The following is an 11,726-nucleotide window of genomic DNA, read 5'->3' as shown; positions in this document are numbered from 1 at the left end:
TAATTCCATTTGCAGACACAATATTAAGCAGAGTTGACGGTGGATTATCCATATAACCTTGATTTACCTATGGTAGATCAGTTCCCAGACTAACCACAGAACTATGTATTTTCTTGCCAGTCCACAGCGTGAAGACTTCTTACAGAGTGGCAAGAGGCACACAACTCTCTAAATAAAAACAAAGAAACCTTTATTTCTTGTAAACATAGAAAGCCAAACAGAAAATATCTCTTCTGCTTTGAAGATAATACAAACTGATGTTCTGTATCCAGAATAATATTTTAACATCAGAAAATATCATATGATCAATTTTTAAAAGGGAGACATTTTGGTATCTTGTCAGAAGAGCTGTCATTGATAATACTGAGTGAGGTGAATACACCTGACTTCCACCATTCATATGTGCTTAGCACCAGAAAGGAAAAACCAACATTCAAAATAAATTTATTTCTACAAAAATGATTGTTTAATTGCATTGATAAGCCTAAAGACTACAGTTGCACGGACCAGTATATTTTAATATACAATTTTCCAGTGAGTTGGCTGTTCACAGGTACTCTCTTCATCGCCACAAAATCTGTTGTAAGTTGTTTTGGGATCAAAACCCAGAATCTCTCTTTCCTCATGAATGCGGAAGGAAAATGTTGAGACTGAGGTACCTATAAAATATCTGTGAAGGAGTACAGAAAAACGTAAGAGAAGTTTCTGCTGCACATTCATGATATGGAAATCAAATTGTTAGGCTGCATTCTGACACCAGCTATCAATGTGTCCAAAGGGGGCCGTGAGAAGAGTACAAGCTTCATGCAAAGAAACCTCCACTTGACACCAATTGTCAAACTCTCCTCTCTGAAACAGCCATGTTAACTAATTCACAAAGTCAGGAGAAAGTTGGTTGCTTAAACAGTTGCACTGTAAACCATTTAAGATGCTATGCCTGCTGAGTCAAACACAGACATACGCAGAAATTAGCAGTTAAACCCTGAGCACCTGCAGGTCAAAGAATCTCAGGCAGCAATGCTGAGAATGTTACACAAATATCGTTACCTGGAAAAGACAGTCCTGGCCTAGATGGGCCGCTGGCTCTACTCAGCAGAAGGCACTTCTGATAAAGCAACTTTTAAAGATGGGTGCCAATCTGAATTTTTTTCTATGAATTATGTTTGCGTATCACGGTATGAGTGAAGTTGGCCTAACTTGATATAAAACATAACTCTCAATCAGTGGCAGGCGGTCAGTGGACCGGGGGACAACTAGGATCGTCTCCTAAATGTTCCGCCGGTGCCTCCTTCCCAAAGCCTAAGAAGCTTCTGCCCAGCTTAGAGAGGCACAAGGCTCGCTCCCTGCAAATCGCCCTCACAAGCTGGCCGTAAGCCTCTTCCTTAGGGTAAGCACATTCGTATGCATGAAGACTGCTCTAATAGAAAAGTAAAACAAAAACAACACACAAACCATAGTCACCTGGCATGTGCACATATCCACTGATCAATAATTGCTATTCCTCCATCTTTGTAGAGCTCCAGCTCTTCCCAATTAGGTTCAAATCTCACCATCTCTGGAAGAAGTCTTTTCAACTCTTCAGTCTCTGAAAAGGGAAACTACGTCAGCGGCCTTCAGCTGGTCCCCACTCTAAAGGGGGTCACACTAGAAGCAAAACTACCATTTTCTTCCTGCTTATTTAAGTGTTGATGTTTTTAATAAAGAGAAATGGGCACACACGGTAAAAAAAGGGAGTCTAAGGGTGTCCGGAGCTGAAGATCTACTGCGGTAGATCACTGTCCTGTAAAAACATTTAATTCAGGGGCAAGTCATCAGCTCACAAAGCCCTTTCTAGTGGCCTACAAAAGCCTCCCACATATTGTCCAAGGTAAAGGTTGTCCATTAGGTCCAGCCGTGGCCAACTCTAGGGTTGTGGCGCTCATCTCGCTTTATTGGCCGAGGGAGCTGGCATACAGCTTCCGGGTCATGTGGCCAGCATGACTAAGCTGCTTCTGGCGAACCAGAGCAGCGCAGGGAAACGCCGTTTACCTTCCCGCTGGAGCGGTACCTATTTATCTACTTGCACTTTGACGTGCTTTCAAACTACTAGGTTGGCAGGAGCAGGGACCGAGCAACGGGAGCTCACCCCGTCACGGGGATTCGAACCGCTGACCTTCTGATCGGCAAGCCCAAGAGGCTCAGTGGTTTAGACCACAGCACCACCCGCGTCCCTATTGTCCAAGGTGCTGGAGATCAAATAAATATGCACAGCAGCTGCAGCGCCTGCGTAGATTCAGTTTACAACAAAAGATTAAAGTATTGGGTTTTTTTTTTTAAAAAAAAGCTACATACCCTTTGCAACGGCATCAGTGGCTACAAAGACTCTCTGAAGTTTATGCAACTTCAAGAGGCTTCGGATGGTCTCCACCGCTCCCTGGATGCTAGGCACGTCATTTCTGTGACCCCAGATGAAGTCTTTGCGCCTGAGGTGGGCTCCAAGATAGGGCCCCCCTATGGCCGTACCCAGCTTTACCTAGCACAGAAGAACCAGTACATGCTGAAACTGAAATAAAATGGCATTGATTCAGTGGGAAAACATCGTGCAGATAAACACACGTTCCCTAGCATTGTTAAAGGAAGAAGTCTAAGATGCTAATTGGTCAATGCTTAGCAGAACTTTGCAAAGCTCCAAGTCCAGCCTACCAACCATCTATTTTCAGAGTAATAGGCTTTTTGGTGACACTTTCTTAAATAAAAAGGTGATACCATCAGCTCTTTTGATTCTGATTACTGTATTTTTAACACCTGCAAGCCACTTGGGGGCTTTTGTCTGGAAAGCAGCAGAAAATGCTGCACCGGGTGACTGGTTGTCTTGCTCCTCTTGAGAAATTCCCAGCCGCTGATCCACTGCCTTCTCCTCCTTCCTTTGGATTTTTAACTGTTTACCAGACTGGAGAGTTGATTTTTTTAATTTTTATTTTAAATCTGAACAGGGAGTGGGCTCTTTCCACATGAAGGGAAGAAGCAGCTCCTTACAAGCAAGGCAGAGTAAGTGGCTCAGTCGAGGCCCTATTCACTGATGAGAACCAGAATTCCCAGAAAAGCCAATGTTCCCTTTCTATAGCACATCTCATCACACTTGAAAACACATGGGCTCCATTCCTTTATATGAGCCTCATATAGTCACTCCCAACAGAAATGCAGTTAAAACAGAAAATAGCTAAGTTTAAATATTCAGGCAAACCTATTTTACCTTCATCTTTGTCCAGTCCTCAGAATACTGTGTCCTGTCCTTCTCATCAGTAGAATTTAAGAACTTGGTCCTAAACATGTCCCCCACGACACGAAGATGCTTAGCAAAAACCATACTTCGACGAGTCTGCCACAAAAAACAAATAAAATAAAATGATAAAGGACTAAAGTTCTTCCAAGATCTAAAACAAAAATTCTTTAAAGGCACAGTCCCAATGTTATTTAGCGCTACACAGATTAAACCACATGTATCCAACAACACAATTTAACTACTGGAGAAGCAAAATTCAATGGATGGATTTTATACGCATATTACGGAAGCACCCTATAATCCAGTTTTTATGTAATAGTTTGAAATTTAATTACTGAAAGGATGGGATAGTCACTCTACCAAAACCCTAAAATATTAATCCTGCAGTATTTGAAATACTTCATTCTAGGTGAAGATTTAGAAGCTGTGCTAAATTTGCTCTCTTAGCTTCAGAATGCCTTGCCAAAATCAATTTAAATAAATTAGGATTAGTTGTTCTGGATATGCATATGACCTGAAAACAAGAACTGGCAAGACTACTTCATATAACAGGATATAAAAAACAAAATACCTAAGGATCTCCCTGACGGAAAAAATCCAGGTAAACTGTACAAGTATAAAGAACTAAGACAATGCATTAGCAGCACCAAGTGTGAGAACAGTTTATGGATTAGCTTGGATTATTAAAGGATGGTTTTGGTCAGGTAAGGATAATCTATGATTTGATACAGACTACTGTGGCCTATTTATTTCATTGGAACTGCAATTGGATAACAGGAAGGTAATATACTGCAAGTTAACTTTAAAAATGTGTAATGTGATTATAGGAGAAAACAGCATAGATCTTCCTTCAACGGAATTTTGGTGCATTACCATACCTTTAATTCAAATAATATTCTGGGATCATTTATAAAATAATTGCAGTAAATGTTTACGTTTAAGGATTTGGTAGTAAGTGGAAGTGCCTAGAAAATGCCAGGTTGTATATATTCTCTTTTCTTAATGGTACCTATGCCATACAAAATGCCTTGAGACGCTGTTTGCCAAGGGGCAAAAAAATAAGTGGATCATATGGGAAAGACGGCTAGAAAATACTTACATTCCAATAATCTTTGCCACCATAGTGGTCATGAAGAAGATTTTCAGCTCGGTCTAGCATCACTGACCTACTAAAAATGATAAAACCAAGTGTAAAATAGCAAAATAGCTTACATCAATTTATAGTTTAAGGAAGCAGAGAAGTCCATGGATGCACAAAAATGAACACTGCAATTTCTTTTTCGGGGGGTGGGGTGGGGGAAAATTGAGAAACCTTTCTTAACCCAATTACAGATAATTGTTTTTTCTTAACCCAAAAAATCCTAAACTCAGCTCAACAATTGGCGTTCTGTGGAGGAAATGTTGATCACGTACTTTGGGGACACCTTGTTTCTGGCTTGTAATTAAAGACAGGTGGGCACCATTGATGTGGGACAGATAATTTTCCAGTGCTTTGTTTTTCTATTCCCCCCCCCCCCCCCCGTTTCGTAAGTTAATTGGTAAGAATGCATGGATGTTAATTGTAAAAACAGTATTAGATGAGCTCAGCAGTTAACATTTCATTTCTATACCAAATGAAAGTAAAATAAAAGGTTACATTAATTTCTCAGTCTAGGATATTATATTTTTTCAAAAGAAAATAAACCTATCCAAATTAGCCAAAGTTTGCATATGGTAATTTGGATTTTCCTCAGTGGAAAATTTCACAGTTCAAGATTTCTTGCGGAGGGGAATCATTTACAAAATGAGGGCTTTTATGGATTCCTCCTTCTCTGCCTTAGTGGTGCTGCAATAGGTTTCAATGTGAGATTACAAAAAACACAAACCTTCATACTTGTTAAGAATGAAAGGGGGTGGGGTGGGGGGGTTTAAAGGTTGCCTTTCTCTGTGCAAAGCAAATATGGAAACATATGAGATAGAAAATAATAGATTGTGTCTGACCGAGCAGAGATGTTCAAAAGGAGAGGAGCTATGACAGAGGCAGAGCCCTGGACAGATAAACAAGCCACATTCATGCCGCGTGTTTCTTCGTAGCCCCAGAACCATCCCCTATAAAACAAGATGGAAATCATTAATAGATTGGCATATACAATATGATAGAAATTAGAACAATCTTGCTGATTTGAACACAGTCAAAGAAATCTTTTTATTACTTTTATCCTCTTGCAAGTCTGAGCTCATTCCGAGTTTTAGCCTGCCTGTCACCCTGCAATTGTTAGCTACTCGTGTATACTCCTCCTTTGTGATTTTCCCTTTCTTCCACTTCTTATACACACCATTCTTAAATCCCAGCTCATCCGTAAGCTCCTTATGCAGCTGCGCCACTTTCTTTAGATGTCTCACACTTTTCTTTTTTGTTCAAACTGTCTGCATTTGGGCCTTCAATATTTCTCCTTTTAGAAACTCCTATTCATCTTGGACTCCCTTCTCTTTGAGTATTTCTGATCGTGGAATTTCACTCATTAGCTCCTTAAACTTTTTGAAATTAGCCTTCTTAAAGTTGAGAGTGCATGTCTGAATGTACTCAGCTTTCCCTTGCATCTGTATCATGAAACCCAGGACACAACCACTTCCTCACAAGTTTCTGAGGACTTCCTCTTCGTATTAAAAGCTCCAATTTGTCTTGATTCCCATACTCTTTGCATTTGTGTAGACAACTGAAACCATGGGTTACTCCAACTGTGGTTTTGTTACTAACTGATCCTTAAACAATCCCCACCAAAGTGTAAGAAAAAATCAGCTGATGTGGCCAGAGTATTGATATAGGTAGCAATATGTCACAATTTATGTAACAATACAGGGACTCAGGTGGCGCTGTGGGTTAAACCACAGAGCCTAGGACTTGCCGATCGGAAGATTGGCGGTTCGAATCCCCGTGACGGGGTGAGCTCCCACTGCTTGGTCCCTGCTCCTGCCAATCTAGCAGTTCAAAAGCATACCAGCGTGAGTAGATAAATAGGTACCGCATGAATGAACATGACTAAGTTAGGCCCATTAATTTCATTTTGTCTACTCTAAGTAAATGAATACCACCCATAAATTTTTAAAGAGTACTGTGCATATTTTGTTTACTTAATGTTTGACATATCTTTATAGAGCTCAGTGCTGTCATTTATCATCTAGCACGGTGTTTTTAAAATCTATTTAAGGTTGCCTTGGCGTGCTGAGGCCCATGGTTAGCTATAAATAAGAATCATGAAACTGTTATGTTGGGATGTAAAATGTGGTGACCTCATAGATGGAAAAGGCAACAGAAATCATAATCAGTAAGCAATTCAACCATTTTAACAACAATATAACTTTTGATGCAATTAGACACTGGAACTGCAATTACCTCAACTAATTATCTCAACTAACTAGCATAGGTTCCTGCCAACCTAGCAGTTCGAAAGCACAAAGTACAAGTAGATAAATAGGTACTGCTCCGGTGGGAAGGTAAACGGCGTTTCCATGTGCTGCTCTGGTTCACCAGAAGCGGCTTAGTCATGCTGGCCACATGACCCGGAAGCTGTACGCCGGCCCCCTCGGCCAATAAAGCAAGATGAGCACCGCAACCCCAGAGTCGGCCACGACTGGACCTAATAGTCGGGGTCCCTTTACCTATGTAACAATAGCAGCATTGGCTATGTTTTTGGACTATTTAAATTTCTGTGCTGTTGACCATTATGTGTTTTATTGTAAACAGAATGGAAGATGCCCATCTTTAAAAATAAATAAATATTTTTCATTTAGGAAGAGCATGCTGATGCAACAGTAATAAAATATTCATTGAACAAAAGAAAAACTGTTTTTATGTTAAAAATTCCAATTAAAGTTTTATTCAGGGGGGACATTTAGGGACTTGTGGAGAAAATATCTGCATTCTAGGTGCCCAGTTGTAATGATAATGCAACTACTATTATAGAAGATTACCTGTAGTATTTATGTTTGTCTGTCGAATACATTAGTTGGTCAATACATGGCCTTTCATCTATTTTCTCCTCCCAAGTCCCATCTTTCCATCCTTCAGCATAACTTTGCAAAACATACACCTGATCAATAAAGGGTCCACCTGACTCTGAATAATGAACAAAAAATCAGCACATGAGTATAACATCTATATGTATTTCATTTTATACAGCAGATATCAAGTGGAGCAACTAGCATTATATCTAGCTGTATAGTTACTTCTAAAGTAATTATCTACAGAAACCAGAATGTCAGTTAATAGAAAGGGGGTTTGAGTTGGAGCCCTGTGAATCTGGTCACTGCATCTTCAGAAAAAGACAAATAATCCGGAGAAGATTCGGAAGAGAGCTACAGGTTATCTCAAATGTTTCTATAAAAAGCACCTTTTGATTTTATTAAGTTGGCATGAACCTCAACCCTGTGCCAATTCAAGAAATGCACTGACACAATCCCCAGCAGGTGTCCATCCAGACTGTGTTTAAAAACCTCTAGCGAAAGAGACAACATGACTTCCAAGGCAGTCTGTTTCACTGCCCACAACTCATCCCATCACAAAATTATTTCTGATGTTTGGCTTAGCTTAAATCCCCTTCCTTGTAATTTAAGCCACTGCTTCTAGGCCTACCTACAAATCTGCTCCATCATCTGTATGATGCAGCCCTTCCAATAAGACAGGAGGCTGCAAAACAGAAGCAGGAACGAAACTGTGCATGGAGGAGGCAACCGGAGGAGAAGCCACCATTATGCCAACTGCAAAAATGGGTGCCACATTAACAAAAATCTGTATCCTCTGTTTCTCCAAGCAACTATGGTCATGCCCAAATAAGATATTATTGTTTAATTTAATATTTGCTAAAGGGCATACACATGCAATTGTGCAACAGCTAGCATGTACCTACTAATATATTTTAGCCTTCAAAATAGTAGATATCCCTCTACCCCCTGAGAGATAGTGGTGGTGAGAAAGGTAACATATCCTCATTTGGAGTTCTGCTTTAGAAATGTTATCAATTTCAAACACCTCATTTAACTGAATGCAAGCAGAAAAGCCCACCACAAAACTACTTCAAGATTGCATAGAATACTGATTATTTAATAGTAATATTTTACCTGCAAGAAACTCTTCGTACTCAATAACTGGTATGTTTTTACTGAGGCTGGGAACATCAAAGAATTCAAACCAAGGAATTCGGATCTGATGAATGTCAGGGCTCTGCCAGTGATAGAGACGCCCCCAGGGAGGCAGAACCAATACCCAAGCTTCATGTTTCAACAAAGTTTTTATAAGAGAAGCAACTCTTATATAGACATCTCTGCGGAGGTTGAAACCTTCCGGTGGGTTTACATCATACAAAAGATACCTGGGGATAACAAAATAAAGTTACTTGAAAAAGCTAAAGAAAAGTCATGATTTGTAATCTCCAGTGACTTCCTGGTTCTGAATAAGGCAGATACACAGTCAGCTGTGCTTTTGGAGGATACAGAGTTTGGGGTACAATCTTCTCCTCTGGTGAAAAACAGTGGGGACTAAATAGAACAGTGGAGTCATAACCACCTCTGGCACATCAGTGGAGTCATAACCACCTCTGGCACATCTGCTTGTGCCAGCCGGGATAGAAGGTGTGGGAGAGCAGGAAAGAAGGAAATGCCTATTGCAAATAAGTATTAGGCAACCTGGACAGTTTTTAAAGTGTTTAGCTTTGTTTTACTAAATACTAGTAAAATAAACATGATAAATTAGATCACACTCTGAATTTAAACTGAATTTTCTGATGCAAATCCTTCTAATTCAGACCCCCCCCCAGAAAACCTCCATCACTGCCAGTAGTTGGACTGTCTTAGGGTGCAGCAGTGACTTGGCTGACTCATGTCCAACCCCACCCACTTTCTTCATAGGTTTATGCCGGCCACGTTGGGTGGATGGAACAGGGACCTCCATGGTGGCAGAGTCTCTTCACTAAGCCAGAATGAACAAGGCACCTGCCTCCTCCAAGAGTTTGGATTGCTCTGTTCACCATCTGGGAAGGGAATCTTAGAACAGAAGGAAGACAACTATTCTAAGGGGGAACTTTCCATCCAATCGCTCTCTGCATCTACCCAGACTACCCAAGCTGGTGTCTATTTAGTCAACACCAAGTGCATGACCTATACTGTATTTCCTCTTCTCAATGGCAGAGCACACACTTTGCATGCAGAAATCACAACCACTGGGATCTCCTGGAAGGGACGGGGAGTCCTGGACAGCTGCTGCCAATCAGTGCCAATAAAGCAGACCTAAGGTGGACCAGGGGACACGGGTGGTGCTGTGGGTTAAACCAGAGCCTAGGGCTTGCCGATCAGAAGGTCGGCGGTTCAAATCCCCACGACGGGGTGAGCTCCCGTTGCTGCTCCTGCCAACCTAGCAGTTTGAAAGCACATCAAAGTGCAAGTAGATAAATAAGTACTGCTCTGGCGGGAAGGTAAATGGCGTTTCCATGCGCTGCTCTGGTTCACCAGAAGCGGCTTAGTCATGCTGGTCACATGACCCGGAAGCTGTACGCTGGCTCCCTCGGCCAATAAAGTGAGATGAGCGCCACAACCCCAGAGTCGTCCACAACTGGACCTAATGGTCAGGGGTCTCTTTACCTTTAAGGTGGACCAGAGGTCTGATTTACTTTATGACAGCTTCCTATGTCTTGCTGTTCAGATACAGTTGTACCTCTGCTTACTTATCCCTCCGGTTATGTAAATTTTGGGATACATAAGCGGCAAACTGGGAAGTATATTTCCAGGTTTTTGCCATGCACACAGAAGTGGTCTCTCCAGTTGTGAAAACCTCGGGATCGGGCCGGACCTCCGGAATGGATCCCGTCCGCAACTGGAAGGACCACTGTATTCTCATAAGTTTTATAAATAGTAACTGCTGCTTCTCATACTAATTTATTTCCGTTTCCAAAGAGAGGGCAGCTACTGCTTTTTTGTGCCAATCAGAGGAATTTTGTAGTGGGCCCAAATCAGCTGAGTGTTTGCAGAATCTCCTGAATTGTTAAGACCCTTTAGCTACTGCCCCTTCCCATCTGTTTAAGACCATTGCATTGAGTTGGCCCTTCCTAGCTCAAAGCCAGGCTTTACAAACCCAATTCCTACGCTTCAACTTCCCTGCTCAGGATGGGACCCTTTAAACTCTGTTCAACCCGGGATAACTCGCTATTCAGATATCATCTGCTGCCTATAAATACATGATTTTTTTAATAAAGAAAAAAATCTGTTAGATCAGTTTGAGGGTAGATTCCCACGGGAGTCGCTTCGTGTTCGCCTGAGGTACCATAAGAGACGCCGAGCTGACGGCGGAGAGGCGCCTGCGAGGGATCCCGAAAGGCCCCCTCGCCGGACTCTGGCTGGCGGGGCCGGGGCGAGAGACGACCAGCGGCCGCCCTCCCGCCTGGCCTCCCTCGGGCGCCTCCGCGGCCGCCCTGTCCCTCCGGCCCTGGCGAGGCCTTTCCGCCCGCTCGCCTTTCCTCACCGTCTCCGGGGCGCGGCGGCGGCGGCGGGCAAGGAGGCCGCGCCGTGTCCCGCGCGGAAGGCGGCCTGGTGGGGCGGCTGGGCGGCGGCGAGCGCGATCAGGACGAGGAGCGGCGGCGGGAGGCCGGGGAGTCGCGGGGCCGCCATGCGCGCCGGGGCGGAGAGGCGCGGGCCGGGCGGGGCGGAGGAGGAGGCGGCCCCGGAGCTCAGCCGCTCCCGCCTTCGCTCTCCCCCCGCGGGCGATGCCGGCCAACGCGGACCGCCGTCCGTCGCTCCCTCCCAGAGACCCGCCTGCCGGAGGGCGGGCAGGCAGGCCGGCCGGCGTGGGCCGTCGCCAGGAGAAAGCGGCTCCCCGAGGCAGGCGGCGCCGCCCTCGCCCTTCCCTCTGGCCGCTTAGCCCTCCGCCTGGCCGACCTGGCGGGGCGGTTCTTGGGGGTTCACGGAGGGGGGAGACCCAGGACGCCAAGGGGGCAGAGAGGCAGCCCACCGACCCATCTCCCCCAGCGTCTCCCGGTTCTTCCTCCCGGCCAGCTCATCTCCTGCTGGACGCAGTATTTACCTGAGGCGACTCCTGTCTTATGCGTCTCCTTGCCGGCTGCAATCATCTGCTGGATTTTTTCCCTCAAGGTACCCTAAGCATTAATGCAGATGGTACCAGTGCAAATGAACAGAAAACTGCTGATGCTCTCTTAGACCATGTGCAAGGCCCTGACCCAATGACTGTTGCACCCACCCAACTTCCATCTGGTTTCTTGGGATCCCCAAAGGAAGTCAGAAGTTCAGCGGAAGAAAAGGATGAAGAAAACACGCCCCAGCAATTCTTTAACGACCTTCAAAAATGTGCATCTCCCAGTGATGTACTAGACCTTGCTTCAAAATTTCAAGATGCTCCAAAGTACGCCAGTACCTGTCTTGCCACTATGCGGATGCTCACAAAAAAGCTCTCGGAAGATCAGAAATGTTATGAGAGACGGTT

General features: G+C 43.8%; 2 protein-coding genes and 1 long non-coding RNA gene across 4 annotated transcripts in view; 1 reads left to right on the top strand and 2 right to left on the bottom strand.

Annotated features, from left to right (window-relative positions):
- The window catches only part of YBEY (ybeY metalloendoribonuclease), a 110,618-nt gene that overhangs the window by 68,347 nt on the left and 30,545 nt on the right, over nucleotides 1–11,726 (bottom strand). The window lies entirely within an intron of this gene.
- POFUT2 (protein O-fucosyltransferase 2) lies at nucleotides 174–11,061 on the bottom strand. Of its 2 annotated transcripts, none has more exons than XM_083711866.1 (9): nucleotides 10,752–11,061; nucleotides 8,360–8,610; nucleotides 7,214–7,358; nucleotides 5,243–5,350; nucleotides 4,362–4,428; nucleotides 3,233–3,358; nucleotides 2,332–2,512; nucleotides 1,462–1,585; nucleotides 174–670 (listed from the first exon to the last, which is right to left on the bottom strand). In XM_083711866.1, exons 1-9 carry the CDS (start codon nucleotides 10,895–10,897, stop codon nucleotides 517–519), a joined length of 1,302 nt encoding a protein of 433 aa, XP_083567992.1. In that variant the 5' UTR covers nucleotides 10,898–11,061; the 3' UTR covers nucleotides 174–516. The 2 variants fall into 2 exon arrangements, with proteins under 2 accessions (XP_083567992.1, XP_083567991.1); XM_083711865.1 differs by having other exon boundaries at nucleotides 4,362–4,431; nucleotides 10,752–11,038.
- On the top strand, nucleotides 8,845–10,476 carry LOC310833454. The gene is made up of 2 exons (XR_014558690.1): nucleotides 8,845–9,528; nucleotides 9,882–10,476. It is a non-coding gene; the product is annotated as an uncharacterized lncRNA (long non-coding RNA).

Source organism: Podarcis gaigeae, assembly GCF_964106915.1.
Source record: "Podarcis gaigeae genome assembly, chromosome: 1".
In the NCBI taxonomy this organism is placed as follows: Eukaryota; Metazoa; Chordata; class Lepidosauria; order Squamata; family Lacertidae; genus Podarcis; species Podarcis gaigeae.
Note: the sequence above shows the minus strand (reverse complement) of the source record. Positions and strands in the feature narration are given on the sequence as shown.